The sequence below is a fragment of the Alexandromys fortis genome, unplaced genomic scaffold (assembly GCF_014885135.2).
Source record: "Alexandromys fortis isolate MF-2015 unplaced genomic scaffold, M_Fortis_MF-2015_v1.1 scaffold_20, whole genome shotgun sequence".
Classification (NCBI taxonomy): domain Eukaryota; kingdom Metazoa; phylum Chordata; class Mammalia; order Rodentia; family Cricetidae; genus Alexandromys; species Alexandromys fortis.
In genome coordinates, this window is record NW_026067903.1 from 9609615 (window position 1) to 9630029 (window position 20415).

At 37.5% G+C, this 20415-nt stretch overlaps 1 protein-coding gene across 4 annotated transcripts in view; it reads right to left on the bottom strand.

The window, feature by feature from the left end:
* Khdrbs2 (KH RNA binding domain containing, signal transduction associated 2) overlaps positions 1 to 20415 on the bottom strand; it is a 396449-nt gene that overhangs the window by 210882 nt on the left and 165152 nt on the right. For all 4 annotated transcript variants that reach the window (XR_007590495.1, XR_007590496.1, XR_007590497.1 and 1 more), the window contains exon 4: positions 1761 to 1907. Coding sequence is in view for 1 of the 4 variants with exons in the window: in XM_050134757.1 (XP_049990714.1) it covers positions 1761 to 1907 (147 nt within the window). In the remaining 3 variants the exon portion in view is untranslated. The remainder of the gene's footprint in view (positions 1 to 1760; positions 1908 to 20415) is intronic.

Here is a 20415-nt window from a genome sequence, read left to right on the forward strand (position 1 = left end):
ATATATGTACTGAGAAAGTTCTACTTAGAAATATATATGTAAAATATGTATGTAGGAAAAATATGCAAATAGGAATCTATGCATAAAATAAAAATTAGGGAAAAAACTGGCCATGTATTTGAAGGAGAGTAGGTAATAGTATATGAGAGGGTTTGGAGGGAGGAAAGAAATGGAAAAAATCTGTATTTGTGTCATAAATGTATTTATATTATATGTATGCCTATATACATATATATATGTAATATTCCAAATAAAAAGACTTATTACACTGTCTAACATATTTTACCTCATAAAATTATCTAAAGGTATTTCTATTATAATATATAAACAATTTTTCCTATTTTTATCATTTTAAGCCCTTTGCATGTATTACTCTGTTTAATATTTATAATAATTGTGACTGGTGAGTAAATTATGATCATTTTCATTTTAAAGATCAATAAACTAATACTCTAAACATTTAAGTACTTTATCTAAAGCTATATAATGAAATTGTGATACAAACAGACCTGGCTTCATTACACATATGTTTATCTGGTCTGCTCCTAACTAAAAAGACTGAAATGCCTTATTCAGCTTAGGACTAAATATTTTATTGGAAAACCAAAGGAACAAAGAATATAGCATCATCAATCTTCAGAATGAGATCTACTTAGGTAGGTTTACAGATGAGACTCCAATACTAACTGTGCACATGCAATTAAGAAATACTCAACCTAGTGTGCCATTATTCTATAATTGTGTCTTGATGAAGATTAACGTTGGGACTGGACCTGTAACTAGAAAATATGGCCAGACCTTAATGCTGTGCACTCAGGGAATTCTTTGATATTTTTCCTTTCCAGCTTTCAATACCATACTAATCAGTGGATCTTATCTGCCAGCCACCTTCTCTAAGGTTTTCACTGAGTTTCTTTATTTGCAGAATAATCTCAGTTATCTATGCTCTGGGCTGAGAATCTTTCCAAGATCTTCTGGGAACTTTACTCAGCGTTCTTTCAATATCTCACCATCAGTTTCAAGCCTTTTGGCAAGCTTTCTGTTGAAGGACTTTTATCTAGAATGCTCAATTGTCAACCTTAAGACTTCACGCATTTAAGTTCCTCTGTTTCTTAGGAATTCAGTAGAGAACTCTACTCAACTTGCAGCTGAATTTGCCACCTTACTAAATGTGCATCATCTAGTATCACATTGTATGGTGAGTATACATTTCTAAATTTCTAAGTTAACATATATCTACCTCTATTAATATTATCATATACTATATTTTGTATCTGCTAGAACCTGACAAACTAGCACATAAAAGACACTTGTCATTTTAAAATACTATCATTGCCTTACTATAAATAACACATATTCAATCACATCCTTTTTATTCTTTTTTACTATGTTTTCCTACTAATTATAAATTATCAAAATACATGTCAGGGGGCTTAAAACAGTGGATGGTGACATAAATCATGTATATTTGCTTGTACATTTTTCTTATTAGTGTTTCTGGCTCAATTTCCTATGGTGTATACTATGCAACCGGCTTATGATGAATGCTTGTGTCAGACTAGTAGAAAGTGCCCACATGTCAGTTCTTATAACAAATGTCTTGTGTTGTTCTCTATTTATTTAAGATTTGTATCAAATCTACACATAGATAATTAATGTACAGCATGAATTTCCTTCCAAAAAGTCAGTAGAGATCAATGACACAATTTAAAATAGGAATGGAAAAGAAACAGTCTGTAAAATAAAAAAAAATCACTTACAGGAACCAGGAATTTTTTAATCTCCTCCAAGGCATGACTCATTCGTGAATAAGCTTCCCCGGGTGGAGCAAACACTTCAATTAATACATGCAGTTCGTCGCTCAGGTGTGCGTACTTGGCCTCCCCACTCTTCCTCAACTCTTCTTCCTGTGAAGAGAATATTTTTAGAAATACAGATCTACTCATTTTCATTGATTTTACATTTCCTGAGATTATGACAAAGGACCACAGTTTAAGTAAATTTTCCAAAAGTAGAAAGAAACTCTTGGAGAAATGATAATGTGATGCAAGCCAGTTAACAATTTTCAAATCAGTCTTCGGAGTTGGAATCATCCACAACAGAATTTAGTCAGCTAGGTGAAAATGTTAAGCTTCTGAAGGCAAGACACCTAAGTGCCATTAACCTTTGCACGTACATTGTGATGTTTTTGAAGGACAAGCTTCCTTTGTATGCAGTATATTTCTATCTCTATCTCTATCTCTATCTCTATCTCTATCTCTATCTCTATCTCTATCTCTATCTCTATCAATCTATCCATCTATCTATCTATCTATCTATCTATCTATCTATCTATCTATCTATCTACTTAATGGTACTTGCTGTTCTGGTAGATGATAGAAATTGGGCTCTCATAACACATATTGGGCAAATTACATTAATCTGAATTCACCTATAAATCCAGCTCTTCTATTACACACAAACACACACACACACACACACACACATATGTCAAGAGCACACTCATGTTAAGAGCAAAGCTTAAAAGAAACCTGCATTCAAGCTGCCTGTTTATTGGTTTAGCTACCTTTTTTTCACCCTTATACAGTGCATGGCATAGCCTAGGGAATGGGTTCACCTACAGTGGGCTGAGTCAACTAACAATCAAGACAATCCCTCAAGGATTTGTCCACAGGTTTATCTAAGATTCAGGCAAGACTCCCTTCCCTGGTGATGCTTCATTGCAGCAGGCTGGCATTTAAAAATCAGGCATCATGCCCTAATTTACTAAAGATCCCCTGAAAGCAGTTCAACTATACCTTAAAGGAGCGCACTGTGTGACCTGAAGCAGGCATATTGCTATACGAATCCAGAAGGGTCTGAACAATGTAAATCAGGGGACACCTCCAGCAAAGGGAGAGTCCTCTCCCACCTACTGAATCACTGGTGCTCAACTTGATTTACTAGAAAATACTGAGTAATAGGTACTTCCTTGAGACTGAATAAACATAATGTTCTATAATAATATAGAACATTAGACAAGAGGATAACCAGAATTTCTTCTATCGTTAAAATTTTGTAACTCACCTATAGCTTGCATTCAGTTCTGATAGTAAGTGTTTGAAAATACTGTTTCCCAAACAATTTGTCTTATGTGATGAATCTCCAGGATAAGAAACTTTGAAAAGAGCAGAGTAGAAAAAAGGAAAGAATTTTGGAGACTGTACGGTCAAGATGTGAATTAATAGCCACGGTATTTTTTTATATGTGGTATGTGAGCCTAGATACTTAATTGTGTGAGCTTTAATATTTCGTTTGGAAAACAGGATAAACTAGGTTGCTGTAGTGACACATGCCTATAACATGCTACATTGGAGCTATAGCAAGGGAAGACAGCATTCCAAATCCAATGGACAAAAGACTGAGATCTTCTCCCACCTTACAAGAATGTAAAGATAAATGATAAACCAGTAAGCCAGCTCTAGATTTCCTATGGCAGCATAGGGCACCTAGATTAGCATGGCCCTGGTGGCATCAAAGCCCCCCATAGCAACATGGTCTCAGATGTCTGACTGGATGCTGTGCATCTGCAAAGTACTTGATAGTAACAGAAGCCATGAACTTTATCCCAGATTCCAGCTGCTGCAAAGCTATGAACCCAGACATGCCTGGGGCCATGGAGATCTTCAGGCATGGAATGCTGCCTATAGCATTTCCAAGGTCATTGGTGGTCACAGGGGCCATGGACATCAACTCAGACCCTGGCTGCTGTAGGGCCAAGGAACCAGACATGTTCTTGGGAGAAGACCTTTTCTGGACAACAACATGGCCCCAGTTGAGAGCACAGGCCACTCAGATCATCATGGCCCTGGCAGCATTTGAATTCTTTGAGTTTCTGGAATGTGATCTATCTGACTACCAAGTCAACTGTGTATTTTAACATATAATTCACTTGAGAGAATGTTATCTCAAAATATATTGAGTTTGATGCTAATTTAGGTATTAAGTAAATTCAATGAATAACATGTTAAGGGCTTATATTCTTGAATAATATTTTAAATCAAAATTTCAAATATTCTGGGAAAATGAGAAAAAAATGTCATCATTTTGTGTCTTAGATTCTTCATATGAAATGACTTAGGCTCGGTGGCTCACACAAAAGACCGCTGACCCTGTTGGCAGAATGGTGTGCCAGGCTTGCAGACAGCCATGCTCTGAATCTTCACGAGGTACAGTTTAAAATAGTGAAGTACCATAGGCTGGGAGGCTAACACATCAGACTCCTGACCCTGTTCGTCAGCCAGAGTTGCAGACAGTCATGCTGTGTATTTTCATAGGGTACATAGATGGCTCTGGTTTCTTCCTTTGCTAATAAGAACACTGATCCCGGCATAAGAGTTTTATTACTATGCACCCTCTCAAGTTCTTTAACCTTAGCAATCAGAATAGGGATCTGTGATTTTAGTTCAGGAACGAACACCCTTTTCCCCCACTATACTAAGTACACTTTCCTAAGCTGTCCTAATACCTGAATAACTTATGAGCCTATCATCCACAGTATGTTAGAACATGGCCATGTAATGGTGAAGAAGAAACAGTATGGAGGTTGACCTGCCTAGTTTGTTTCATGGTAACCATTGTTAATAATCCAAGTTTTTCCATATATTACCATATAAATTCGGCAAGGTTTTGATTGCACTATTTGGGATGTCTAACTGCTTACCCACAAAATACTGAAAAGTGGTAAGAATAATCAATCACATAGCAAGAAGTAAACACACATGCCTATTACTAAATGTTCTTATCATACATATTTCATGTTTAAAACAATAAATCAAAGGAGTTCATGTCTTCTAAGATCAAAATTAATTTTCCATAAGTAGCTTTTCTAGTGACTCAAACAAACTAGATAATAGAAAAGTTGAAAATGCATTATGTTCAGTATGTGCTGTTTTATACTTTGGTTTTTACTTTAGTAATCATTATTGTCATATTTTATCCTAAGAGTTACAACTTAGTCAAGTGCTTCTTGTAGGCTTTTTCTTCTTAATGCCCCAGGGATATTTCTTCTAACATAAAACCTCTTCAGAAATAAATAAGTCTATTGTCTGCAAAACTTTCACCATCAAGAAGTTCAAATAAACACACATTTATTATTCATATTGTGGCCTGAATGGGATTTGTATAAACCCCCAGCTTAAAAGCATTTTTAAAAAGCATATGTAGAAAAATTTTAAGTCAGTATAAATAAGTAGTGCAAATTATATACACACAAATTATATACAAACAAGTACATAGTACAGAAGTAATAACTATGTTCTAAGCAGTATCTCAACCCTGGTAATATGTACTTTCAAATACCTGGTTGTTTGTCCAGCTTGTGGTAAGAGTTCTTCTAGACTAAGGCCCTCCATATTCTAAGTAGTCAGTTCTATGGGGGGAATCTTTTCAAGGTTACACATTTCACGCACAGCAGGTTTGCAAAAGACACAGTTTAGGAAAATGCTGAAGGAAGGCACAACTAACTGGTTGTTTTAGTTAAAACATCCCTTGTTGCAATGAAACACAATGGTAAAAAAGCAAGTTGGGAGGAAATGGTTTATTCTGCTTACACTTTCATATTGCTGTTCATCATCAACAGGAGTCAGGACAGGAATACAAGCAAGAAAGGAAATTAGAGGCAGGAATGGATAAAAAAAAACATGGAGTGGTACTGCTAACTGGCTTGCTCTCCATGGTTTGCTCACTGCTTTCTTATAGTGACCAGGACCACCAGCCCAGGGATAGCAGAACCCACAATGGGCTGGGATTTCCTCCATCAATAATTAATTTAAAAAATGCTGTTGGAGGATGCTGCTTGTTGGTTTTCAGCCGCTCAGCCCCAAAATAATCACACAGAAACATTATTATTTAAATCACTGTGTGGTCCATTAGTTCTAGTTTCTTATTGGTTAACTCTTACATATTAATTTAACCCACTTCTGCTAATCTGTGTATTGCCACGTGGCTGTGGTTTACCGAGTAAAGTTCCAGCATCTGTCTCCAGTGGGGCTATATGACTTCTCTCTGACTCTGCCCTTCTTCTTCCAAGAATCCAGTTTAGTTTTATCTGCCTAGCTAAGTTCTGTCTTGTTATAGGTCCAAAGCAGTTTCTTTATTAATCAATGGTATTCACAGAATACAAAGGGGAATCCCACATCACCTGTATTATACTTTTTGCTCAAATTTGCTTTCACTATCTAGTATATTTTTTAGTTCAAAATGAACTTTAGAATGTGGTTTTATATTCATGTGAAGAATGAAACAGGGATTTTAACTGGGATAATATTAACTCTAAATTGATCTTGGTATAATGGCCATTTTTATAATATTAATTCTATGATTTTATGAGCACAAGTATGCCTTTTGTCTTATAGTGTCTTTCTCCAAACTCTTTTGAGATTTGAACTTTGCATTGTAGAAGACTTTCACCTGAACAACGGATGCAATATTTGAGTGACCAGAGCTAAATCTGGGAGTATGGAGATAGCAGGGGAGATCTAGGTCCTAGGATTTAATTAATACAGTTTCTGTGTGATTATTTTAGGGCCCGAGAGGCTGGGAACCAACAATCGGCCTCCTTACAACATACAGGAAAGATTACTATGCTAGATATTTCAAGCTATTTTACAGAGCTCTAGTAATAAAAACAGCATAGTACTGCCACTCGAAAAGACAAGAAGATTAATGCGATAAAACAGAAAACCCAAACATGACTGTGCATAACTATAGACATCTGATGTTTGACAAAGATACCAAAAATACACACTGGAGAAAATAAAAAATCTTAAACAAATGTTGCTAGGGAAAATGGATGTCCACTAGAGAAAATTTAACTTAGCACTGTGTTTATCACTTTACCGAAAAATCAGGTACAAATAGATCAAGGGCCTCAATGTGAAACCTGAAGCACTGAAACTTCTAGAAGAAAACATACTCAGTAACCCACAAAATATAGGTGTAAGAAAGAACTTTCTGAATAGGGATCCATTTGCTCAGTAATTAAGGCCCATAACTGACAACTGATCCTCAGTAAATGAAACAATTAATTGATTGAAGTAGAAGCACAAAGAGTGGGAGAGAATCTTTGCCAGCTATACATTTGGCAGATGATTAATATCCAGCATATATAAATAATTATCAAAATGTCAAGAAAACAAATGACCCAATTAAAAAGTGGGCTGTATATCAGAGGAGTTATTTTTCAAAAGAAGAAATTAAAATGGATAAGAAATATCTTTAAAATGTTCAATAGTGTTTGGGAATACAGCTTAAGAGTTGAAAACACTGCTCTTTTTGAGAACCTGGGTTGAGTTTCCAGTACCCACATGAAGCAGATAACAACCTCTGCTAATACCAGCCATAGGATCCAATGCCCTCTTCTGGACTCCATGGGTACCTGCATTCATGCAGTGCACATAAACTCATGCATGCACACAGACATATACATAAATAAAATAAATATTTTGAAATACTATGTTGAAAACTCTCAGTGATTAGAGAAATGCAAATTCAAGTATTGTGAGATTTCATCTTACTCTGATCAAAATGGTTAAATCAAGAAAACATCTAATAATTATAGAAAATTACTTTAAGATATATTGTTTTTATTTTGTTGCATTTGTTTAACTCTGTGAAGCTGTGATACTTGGCTTGTCTAAAAAATCTGATGATCTAATAAAGAGCTGACTAGTTAATAGTGAGACAGGAGAAAGGATAGGCCATCTGGCAAGGAGAGGAATGGAAAGAGAAATATGGAAAGAAGGAGGAGCAAGGAGAGGAGGGCAACAGGGGCCAGCCACCCAGTCAGCCACGGAGTAAGAGAAAAAGTAAGGTATACAGAAACAAGAGAAGGAAAAGGCCCAGAGGCAAAAGGTAGATGGGAGAAATTAAGAAAAGCTGGCAAGAAACAAGCCAAGTGAAGGCCAGGAGTTTATAAGAAAGTATAAGCCTCCATGTGATTTATTTGGAAGCTGGGTGTTGACCCCCACACACAAAAAGCCAAAAGAGGCAAAGAGTAAAGAATGAAAAAAAAGCGACATTTTAGCATTCCAGTGTGGGGCTAGAGTCAACGAAAATACAACAGCAGACAGTGCATGCTTTGGATTAAAGAGGGAAAATATTCACTGTTGGTGAGAACGTAAAGTAGAAGGACGCAATTTTATATCATCCAGTGAATTAAATCAAGACAACAATGACTGAGATCATGTACACATTCAAGGAAATTAAGTGTGAAGGAAACTCCACGAATACGTGACGATAACAGCATAAGTAAAAGGTGGAGGACAGTCGTCCTAACTGTGGAATGGCCAATCATAACGGATGTATCTGCAGCACAGTTCTTTTGTTTTTCCTTTCAAAAATTTACACTTCCTCCCCACCTCCCATTCCCCTCCTGCACCCAAATTCCTCCCCCCTCCGTCCATGTCTAGGAAGGTGAACATCCAAACTGGCTAGGCTCCCACCAAGCCGGAACATGAAGTAGGATCAAAACCCCGTGCCATTGTCCTTGGCTTCTCATCAGCCACATTGTTCGCCATGATCAGAGAGTCCGGTTTTATCCCATGCTCTTTCAGTCACAGTCCAGCTGGCCTTGGTGAGCTCCCAATAGATCAGCCCCACTGTCTCAGTGGGTGGGTGCACCCCTCGTGGTCCTGACATCCTTGCTCGTGTTCTCCCTCCATCTGCTCCTCATTGGGACCTTGGGAGCTCAGTCCAGTGCTCCAGTGTGGGTCTCTGTCTCTATCTCCATCCATCACCAGATGAAGGTTCTATGGTGATATGGAAGATATTCGTCAGTATTGCTATAGGATAGGGTCATTTCAGGTTCCCTATCCTTAGCTTCAGAGTACTATGCTGTGGTAAAAAAAAAAAAAAAAAAAAACAAACAATGACTTCTCGAATTTTGCATGCAAATGGATGGAAATAGAAAACACTATCCTGAGCGAGGTAACACAGACCCAAAAAGATGAACATGGGATGTACTCACTCATAATTGGTTTCTAGCCATAAATAAAGGTCATGGAGTGTATACCTGGTGAACCTAAAGAAGCTAAATAAGAAGGTGAACCCAAGAAAAAACATATAGTTATCCTCTTGGCTAGCTATGGGAAGTAGACAAAATTGCCGGGGAAAAAATTAAGATCTTGGGGGTGGGGTGGGGTGGGGATAAGGGGGGACGGGGAGAGAAAAGTGAGAAGGGGAGGATTGGGGGAACTTTGGGAAACAGGAAGATTGGGATAAAGAAAGGTTGGATAGGGGAGCAGGGAAGCACATATCTTAGTTAAGGGAGCAATCTTAGGGTTGGCAAGAGACTTGAACCTAGAGTGGCTCCCAGGAGCCCAAGGAGATGTCCCCAGTTAGTCCCTTGGGAAGCTGAGGATACAGCACAATTCTTACTGCAATCACAAGGAACACCCTGGAAGAGGAACAGGAACAGTGCAAAAGACAGAGAACCAAGTTGTCTGATGTGAGAGAATGTGTTCTGTATCTGACAGAAAAGTTGCATTCATGAAATCCCAAAATTCGTACAGTGAAAACAGCAATGATATACAGATGTGAGTAGAGGAAATTTCCCAAGGTGCGACTCAAAAATAAAGAGTTACAGACATCACTGATGCTCTAAGAGGCAGAAGGAAACTTCTCTGGGTACAAGTTCCTTGGTAGGTTATCCACTTCCGGGTATTAGTCCTAAAAACATACACAAAGAGCTACACCAAATGGACAAAGCAGACTGTTTTTAAATGCACACACACACACACACACACAACACACACACACACTTGAATAAATTAAAAAGTGGTAATGAATTTGAGAGGATTTTGAAGGATTTAGGAAGAAGTGAATGGGAAAGAGGAAGGGATATAAATGATTCCATACAGTGCTCATATACGAAATTCTCAAAAAAAATGGAAAAGTAAATCATACCACAGTGTCTTTCCTGAAAAAAACTTAAGCTGATACCATTCTGCAAATTGAATTAAGAAAACTATGACTGGAATCAGGCAGACTTCCAAGAAAATTAAATGTGACATAAATTTAATAAATAAACAAAAGTAACAGAGGAAATAAGATTTGGAGATGGATCCAAGAATGTTAATATCTAAGTAGTAGGCTTTCCACAGTGAGAGCAGATTGTAGAAGAATAAGAATAACTTCAGATTTTAAAAATTAATTTTGATCTGACAGTGGTTAAAGGAAATGGGGGAGGAATTATACTATGGAGTTTCAGTGAAAACTCTGGAGTAATTTTATGTTTTCATTATTTTTTAATTGAGACAGGGTCTGGCTAAGTAAGCTGGGTTAACCTGGAATCTACTACATATAGCCCAGGTTGGTCTATAATGTGTCATCTGCCTATCTTACCCACGATGAGTATTAGCACATATATGCCTGGCTTAAAATCTATGAATAAACAAAATCAACCAAAATTCTATGGCTGATTTTAGAAACCACTCCTATAGGGGAACACTAAATGGCAGTGGACTTCTAAATTAAGTTGAATTTAAGAGACATAATAAAACACCTACTAGATTACGCAGTATTGCAAGTTTCATGTACTATTCACGAAATAACACCCAACAGTTGATAACCCTTCTTAAGCACTGAGAAATTATTTATTTAATGTGAATGAATGCTTTGGTTGCATGTGTCTGTGCACCATGTGTGTGGATTGCTTACAGAGACCAGAAGAGGGAGTTGGAAACCCTGGAACTGGAGTTACAGAAGGTTGTGACACAATATGCGGATGCTCAAAATCAAAACCAAATACTCCAGATGAATAGTGGTCCTGGCCACTGAGCAATCTCTACAGCCTCTATAATAAATTCATTTATAAAACTGATACACTGTTGTGTGTTTGTGCGCATGAGTCCCCACGCATATAAGCATAGTGTGTGTCAGGGTGTATATGTTAAGGTAAGATGACAACTCTTGGGATGAGGATCTCTCTTTCCTCCAAATAAAGAATTTTAGCATAAGCAAAACAAATTCTGCTTGCTAAGAGCAAGGGTAAATTTGGAAAGAATTGCTGACTCTTAGAGAATTGTGTTTGTTTTCCATTCCAAGAAGAAATATCCTCAAGGAAGGAAAGCCTAAAAGAGGTCTGGGACTGGCATTTTGTAAACTGGAATTTGGCTCAGGATGAAATATATCCTGAAAAGAAGACTGAACCAGTTAAGTGAATACAGATAGCCAGTTAGTGAGGGGATCTAAGCAAAGCACCTGCAACCTGATTGGCAGGGCCAGAGCCTCTCCTTATCTCAGGCTGCTGACAGAGCAGCCATCACTGTCAAACACCATGGGAAAACAAAACACTGTGAGTCCCAGATGTCTGTTTGCAGCAGAGCAAACCCTGCTTCTCAAATACATTTTGGAGGGAGGACATAAATTTGGGGAAAAAAAATTCAATAAAAACAAAAAACCTACACCTTGTGCAAGAGACAGAAGTTGGATGCAAAATGAGAAGTGGCCCTCTGGGCTAAAGTGCACTGACTGAGACACAGAGAGGGAAATAAGAACACAACACAACATTTTGTAGAGTTGTTTAGTTTTTCCCCCACAGGGAAGGCGATAGCTGCAGACAGATCAATTTGCTCTTGACAATGCAATGTGGAGTGCTGTACTTTGATCAAATGCATTATGCTGTTTATCAGACAACCAGATGGAGGAGCGAACACCATTAGGAGCTAGAAAGTGGGTAACCACTGACGAGAATATCCCTGGCATCGTGTGAAAGGGCATGCGCATTATAGCACAGATTCAAGGTCAGTCAACGAAAAGAGCAGAAGAATATGTACTGCCCACTTCTACCTTAGGGAAAATCACTGTTGATCATATTTGTCATACATAAAGCTTCCACTGACATCTTGTTTACCTAAAGCTCAACAATTTTAACGTGGAGTTCACCTCTCTACCAACTGACACTCGCTTAGTTAGTCGGTTTCTCCTTCTGTTATCCCCTTTGTAGACACTAGTTTCAACTGCAAGAAAATCCTTACCCTCTCTGAAGTAATTATCCCTTTTCTGGTCCATATTGACCTTTGTTCTTGCAAGGTTCAGATCAGCTCTGTTCATCTGGACTCCAGAGAGTCAGCAATGTGGAAAGGATTGTTCCTCAGCATCCTAAGTAAGGCATCTCCTAAAATGATATTATACCATACATGTTTGATCATGTCTTACCAATATCAGTTGCTGGGGAGGAATGGACTCTGAAAGCAGAGCTGGGGACTCAAGTGGCAGGGGAAGGAGCCAGTGGTGGTCCACCAGGATGGATTGGATGCTCTCACCTGTCAGAGAAGAAGCAGCCTGGAAGGAAATGTGAAAACCACACCTGGACAGAAACTCACACGGAGAAACCTGAGTAGCATCTTGGCAGGGAACAGGCTGCAGACTAGAAGTACCCGGAAGATGAGCTGCCGTGTCAGCCGCAGGACAACGCAGGATGGAAACCGCAGCAGCAGTACTAGAGGAGGAAGGTGGTCTCATCAGAAGGTCCCACAGCAACTGGGAACCAACAGAAACTACAAGATGCTTCTTTTTACAGCTAAGAATCAGCTTGCTACCTAAGGATCTGATTGGAAACATCTTTACATGGCTCAGCTATCTGCCCCTCCCTGTACAAGCCTAAGAGCTCTGAGTTGATTGGTCCACTTTTAATCCTCATTCACTCAACAGGACCAAACTGTCTTTATATAAGAAAGTGTGCATTCACGTTGAGCAGAAAGACCCTCACTGATGTATTCCAGTTATCACCCCCATTTGAGTGACTTGTTTTTTTTTTATATTACATTTAAAGTTGTTAATCCTGAGTTAATAAAGTCATCTTTCATTTAGCATATACTGCCTGTACATGCCATTCTGGAGAAGGCGAGACAAGAACAAGGTAAAAAATTACAAAACAAAACAGAATTGATTCTTTTGTTGGCAATGCCCTGTATTTCAAAACTGACTCCATAGGATTTCTTCTGTTGGCATCTGGCTGATACTTTTGTGTGTGTGCGTGAGTGTGTGCACATGCAAAGACATGGAAACATAAACTAGGGCAGACTACAGTTAAGTAATACTTCTTAAATAAAATCTAAACAGCAAAGAGAATATGTAATCTTTACATTTATGTGTATGAATTGTTTTCACTTAAATAGAAGAGAAACACAGTTGAAATTCGTATGAGCTGGAAAACTTTTCCAGGATGCTATCAAAATTTCACACTGCAAAGTGCTGAAACTAAGAGATTTTGTGTGCTCAGTCCCAAATCAGATGTTTTATCAATCCTACCGACCTCCTTCACCCCCTAGGCTAGGGGAACATTTTGGAAGAAGAGATGATAATGATGTAAGAGCCAAAGAATGCAGAGGAGTGCTTTAAAAGGCTATCTTCTGCACATGACATGGCTATCACTGCAGTCACGAACTAACAGTAGTCATGGCCACAGACACAAGATCTGCACAAGATCTAGCAAGAAAAATTTAAGCATGTATGGAAGAGCTCCTCTGCTAAGCTATTACCATACTGTGGAACTATTGATGCTGTGAGCTGGAGATTCATTCTTCCTCGTTGAAGGTCAGGCCATCGTTAGGATTCCCGTGCCCCAGTGGATATATCCACATCTATGCACAGATGATTTAACTAGACTTGTGGGTTATCAACAACAGCAATAACAATGAAGCAAGATATGGTAGGGGGATGCACTTTGAATATGAATTGCTATACTCACAGGATCATATTTGTAGCTCTTTGATATCTGGGGTTTCAATTTCAAAGGACTTATGCATGTTTAAAAACTTGGTCTCTAGCTGGGGGAACTGATTAGGAGGGTCATGGAAACTTAAGGAGGTGGAGCCTTGCTAGAGAAAGTATTTCTTTGTATGGATAGAATATGATGATCAGTTGACTTCCTGACTTTCATTTCTTTGCTGTCATGAAGGACTACATCCTTCTGTTAACTATTAGCCACAACAAACCCGTTTTCCCATATGTTTCTTTGTGTCAGTGTATTTTATCACAAAACAGAAATGTAGCTAATAGAGGAGTTAAGGAAAATGGGAATTGGATAATATCACATTTTGATATATATATAAATTTATATATATATATATATATATATAAATATAAATTTCAAAAAATATAATAAAAATAAGAAAAATACATTGACTTTTGAAATATTATCTTATTACATGAATTTCCTATTTCAGTCCTGATCCTTCTTTTAACAAAAGAACCCGTGATTTAGTAGAAAGTGTTTTTATGCAGGTGGCAAAAAGGGAATGCAAAAATGTATACATTTTCATGTATACCAATAATCTTTCAAGGGAATATGATTGTATCAGTGACTGATAATTCTACCAGTACATTATTTTTCTGGTGTGTTCATCTCTGCTCCTTCTTATGAACTGTCTGAATGTTCCATAGAGCACTGGTATACATGCACAAGGCTACAGAGATTTTCCTAAGAACACAGAAGAGTTACAAGACATGGAAGAGAATACTTGTGATGTCTGAATCATGGCTTCAAGGGCCAGAGTGCGCCAGGAGGCACTCAACCAGCTACAAAAGTTCCGTCTTGACTGAAAAATGTGTTTAAAAAACAACAAAAGGCTTTAAAATTGATTTTTTTGGAAAGGAAAAAGTATAAAACTGTGTGTAAGAATTCAGATCTACTTGTAAGTTCTTCAGGATACTGCACACTTTCTGGATGTCTTGCTGCACATAATCCAGCAATATCTTCTTTTGTTTTGTTTTTGTTGTTGTATTATTTAGAATTGCAAAAGTTTCCTGTTGGGCTCTGCCAGGTTTTATTTATTTATTATGTTATCCTAAGAAGTGAGCATCTGAATATATAATGTGAATAGAATGGAAAAAAGGAGTCAAGGGTGCTGGAGAGATGGCTCAGTGGTTAAGAGCATTGCCTGCTCTTCCGGTCCTGAGTTAAATTGCCAGCAACCACATGGTGGCTCAAAACTATCTGTAATGAGGTCTAGTGCCCTCTTCAGGCCTTCAGGCATACAGACAGAACATTGTATACATAATAAATAAATATTTTTTTAAAAAAGGAATTAAAATAGTTTAAAGCTTTAGGTGTCTATTACATAGAACTGATAATTAGAAATTAGATGACAAGATATTAATTTTTGGCCAAATCTACCACACATATACCTCTGCCTCTACTACACAGGCCCATCTCTGTGGGCCTGTGGTTATTTTGTGTCTGGGCAGTTGTGAACAAGAGCCTTTCCTACAACAATTATGTACAAGGAAACATCTGTAGTAAGACAGGTATAACACACCAGGTAAATTACAAGACCTGCTCTGGATGCTCACAGAAATTCCAACAAAACCTTAGTTTAAAGATAATTTTTTTTTTCCAATGAAAGGTTATCTAATAGAAAGATGCACTTCATTTAAAGTTCCCAGTTAGAATGAGAAAAGCATCATGATACACCTCACATCAAAAGGTAGAACTCTCAGGTCAGCACAAACCATCAATGGAGGACTTTTAGCTCAGAGTTAAACTCTGGACAAAGGGAATTTAGCTGCTTATTTAAAGACCATCTATCATTCATTTCTCTTGATACAGTCTAGGTCTACTTGGAAAATAAACATATAGGTATCTCACAATGGGTCTGCTCTGGTCAATAACTTCATATGAATATATTCAACATGTGAAAATGATGTGTTATGGGATTCAGGAAAGACCCTGACCTGAAAAAGTTTATTATTAACGTGCAAACCTAAAGTATTTACATATAAAGAACACTGCTCTGTGAGACAGTTCAGAAGAAGTTTACTAATGGACATCATGTGACCATTCAGCAATTCATATGTGTCCACGATGGCTTATTTTGGGGCAGGCTAGCATTTACTCTCTGTCTACTGAGGTACTATTTTTTGTGAAAGAACATAAAAAGAGATAAAAAATGTTTATTAACTTAGCAACTAAAGTTTCAAATAGAGGGGTAGGATAATATATCGTCCCTGTAGGATGATACATTAATTGAAAAAAATGTGATCTGGAGGCAGTTTAGGGCTGAGTAGATGAACTTGGAGCTCTGCTGGATGGGTAGCTCCTACAGCAATAAATAAAATGAATGAGACTGTATATAAACAAGGAATAATAAAGCAAACATGTTGGAGAAACAGTGATAATAATGAAGTTTAAATATGGGGAAATAGAGGTAAAGATGAGGTAAAACAAGATGCAGAAGCAAAAGATATATGTTGACAGAGATTTCTGTCCCACCAGATCCGGTAGTTGTTCAGTCCCAAAGAAATACACAGAGGTCTACATTAATCATAAACTGGTTTGCCTATTAACTCAGGCGAATTAACTCCTATAACTTACATTAGCCTATATTCATGTCTGTGTTAGCCACAGGCTTGGTATCTTTTTCAGAGAGGCAGTCATATCTTACTTCCTCTGTGTCTGGATGATGACTGCAGACTGCATCTTTCCTCTTTCCAGAATTCTTTTATTCTCATTGCCCAGCCTCTACTTCCTACCAAGCTACCAGCCAATCAGTATTTTATTAAACAAGTACAAGAAACAAATCTTTACAGGCTAAAAACATTGTCCCACAGCACTTCCCCTCCTTTCCAAAGCAAGAAATCTTATTTGAATCTCCCTTGTTTTGTTGTTTTCCTGACCATTATCCACACAACATGTAACCAACACTCTAAACAAAGAAAAACATCTCTAATCCATTTTTGGGAATGCAAGCATAGTTTTCTAGGCTACTTCCTACTAATTGGGAGGTGCTGATAATCTCACAGGAACCTAAAGAAAATTTAGAGTTATGTTATGGTTAAGTCCTGAATGGAATATTCTCTAAGGCTTGATCATCTCACTTAGCAATCTTGAAACTGTTATGAATGTAGAACTCAGACATCTGAGCTATCCTCTCTTATTGGAGATTTCACAGGGAGTCTTCCTTGATCAAACCTGATTTTTCTTAACCCTGAATGAATCCACCACATCCTCTCACTTCCTGAGGAAACAAAAGCAAAACCTCTTCACCAAAGTAACATAGCTTTTGACTTAAATTTTGAAGTCAAGGCATTTGCAAAATATATATGTTAGATTAATCCAACAGCATTTATAATCAAATATCTTTTAGTAATTTTGCTCCTTCCTCAGCTATCAAACAACGTAAAGACAACACAATACATACCTTCTGAAGGATATGTTCCAATAGGAGCAGATGGTCCAGATAATGCAAAATTTCAGTGGCCCTCTGTTGGAGTTTTCTCTGAATTTTGTATCCAGAACAGTTTCAAGACTGCTGGCTGAGATGATCAAGCCTCACAGAATATTTCATTAAGGACATAACCATAATTCAAAATTTTCTTTAGTTACTTTTAAAATTATTATCACCCCAAATTACCAGAGTCTAGATTATGTGTATTATTGTGTTGTGTTTTCTTTGAATTTTTGACTGTGAATGAGGTAAGTACAGAGAGATATTTCATTGTATGGGTTTTTATGGGATATTTCATTGTATTTTAAAGGTATCTTGATTTCAAAACTTGGGTCTAAGGAAATATTGCTTTGGAAAAGAGGTTCTGCTTTTGTTTCCATAGACGATGAGAACCTATGTATTCCTTCCAGACTTGTGTGGTTTGGTGGACCAAGACCCCCCAAAAGATCACAATGAACACTGCCAAATTTACTTTACTCAATAAGAAGAGGGAAGCAGTTTGGAGAGAACTACACCCTAATTCCCAAATATTGTTTGTAAATGTTTGTTTACACTTAAAGTAAGATATGCTATAGATATGAATACTTTGCATTGGTGTGGACCTAGGTCTATTGATACAAACGTTAGGTCAGTTCTGTTATATGTATATTTCTGCTCTTGATTAAGGCATTGAGTGTGTGCAACTCACTTAAAATGGATTATGGATGTTTTTCTTTGTTTAGAGTGTTGGTTACAAGTTGTATGAATAATGATCAGAAAGAAAGCTAAACAAGGGAGATTTGATTCAGAGTTCTTATTTTGAAAAAAAATGGGGGGGTGCTGTGGGACAATGGTTTTACCCTGTAAAGATTTGTTTCTTGTACTTGTTTAATAAAATCCTGATTGGCCAGTAGCCAGGCAGGAAGGAAGTATACTCAGGGCAAGCAGGCAGGAAGTAGAGGTGGGGCAATGAGAACAGGAGAATTTTGGGAAGAGGAAAGATGCAGTCTGCAGTCGTCATCCAGACACAGAGGATGCAAGATGTGACTGCCTCACTGAAAAAGGTACCAACCCACTTGACTAACACAGACATGAATTATGGGCTAATATAAGTTATAGAATTTAATAAGAAGCCTGAGTTAATAGACCAACCATAGTATGATTAATGTAGACCTCTGTGTATTTCTTTGGAACTGAATGACTGCAGGATCAGATGGGATAAAAATCCCTGTTAACAGAAACCCCTGGCAACAGACATAGCTCAGTAATGTGGGCTCTGTGACCACACTAAGGATTTCAGAAAAAGGAAAGTTGTTTCTTATTGCAATGTACACACTTGGGGAGGGTGCTTTTTATTTCTGAATTTTGGAAAATTCAACAGATACATTGCCAAAAATGCAATTATAGTAGAATAGTGATGACTAGTTTAGAGCGACAGACTGCTAAAAATATTTCAAGATATGTAAAAATAATGCACTTGAATAGAAGTGATTATTATTGTTTTGTTTTTCTATGTCAGTAGTGTCTACTTTCCTAACCATAAAAAGAATGTAGATGAGATACTGGTTCAGCTGTGTTTTGAAGAAAGTCAGAGGTTTGAATATGAGGAAGGGGACTATTAAGAAGGAAGAACATTAATGTAATCTCACTCAGCCTGTTTCAGAGAGACCCATTTACACTAACTTCCTTCCCATGTTAAAACAAACAAACAAAAAAAACAAACGGTACCTTCTTACATTATTAGAAGTGTTCGTGATTAACAAAAAGATGACTTGTTCTAATCACAAGCATAGGTGTGCAGGCAGGAAAGCATGCCATTTGATTAAAAATCAACAAGTTTCTTCCTTCCTTCCTTCCTTCCTTTCTTTCTTTCTTTCTTTCTTTCTTTCTTTCTTTCTTTCTTTCTTTCTTTCTTTCTTTCTTCCCTTCTTTTGTTCTTTCTTTTTCCTTTCCTGAAAGCTGCAAAGTAGTCCAATGCGATTGCACAGAAAAATCTTAAAACATAGGCCCTGCAGGCATAACTGAGAACTGCACTTTCATTATTTAAACTTAAAGTTGCTATGTCTGCATTTTTGTATTTGCTTTTAGTGTGTCCCTAAGGGTTGATATGCTTTAAAGCTCTTTCCCCCTGTTATTGAGAGGTGATAGTTCAGAGGGCCTTCATTAATCAACTAATGGAAAGAGATGCAGAGATCCACCATCAAACATTAGGCAGAGCTCAGCGAATTCTGTTGAATGGAGAGAGGAAGGAAAGTGGGAGCCAGAGGGGTCAAAGACATCACAAGAAAACTCACAAAAGCAACTAGCCTGGCTCATAGGGTCTCAGATATTGAACCAAACCAGGGAGCCTGCATGGGATTGATTTAGACCTTTGTCTATATCTTACAGTTGTGTAGCTTTTTGTCTTGTGGGTCTCCTAACAGTAAGAGTAGTGGCTGTTTCTGACTCTTTTCCTGTTGTTTTGGGACCCTACTTCTCATACTGGGTCACTTGGCCAGCCTTAATACAAAGGAAGGTGCTCAGTCCTACTGTAACTTGATATACCATGCTTTGTTAAAACCCATGAGAGACCTGCCCTTTTCTGAATAATTCAGAACAGGAGGAGTAGACTAGGTGGAGTGTAGAACGAAGGTGGGGGAGAGGGACAAGTTGGAGAGAATGGAGGGAAAAACTTATGTACAGATATAAAAATAAATTCATTAAGAAGTTTTCAGTAACTATGGAAGGTTATTGTATCAATGTAACAACTCTCAAGTAAAGGATTCCATGATTCTTGTATAGAAGTTAGCTCTTGAGAGACTAGTATAACATAGAGCCCGTCGTCCCATGTACTCAATCCCTTTCTGACTCCTTTCCACTCCTCAGTATTGTTGTGAGTTAGCTATTACAGCCCAGAATGGTGCAGAAATGAAAGTTTAGAATTTATCACCAAAATTGCAATACAAATCTATTTTCTTGGTAAAGCCAACAGCTTATGACACATTGCATCTATGCAATACTTGTCTATGATATTTCTAACAATGTATCTACAGATTATCTGGTAGAATCAGTCAAAAATGAAAGAGCTCAATAAATTAAACACAAGAGTAATTGGCTGTTGGATGTTGAGATGTTAACTGCAATTAATTCTATGTATGTGTGTGTGTAATTTAAATATATAAAGACATAAAAACATTCCTAAGGAACACAACTATGTTTCCTCTGTTTACAGGGCAAAGATAGAAAG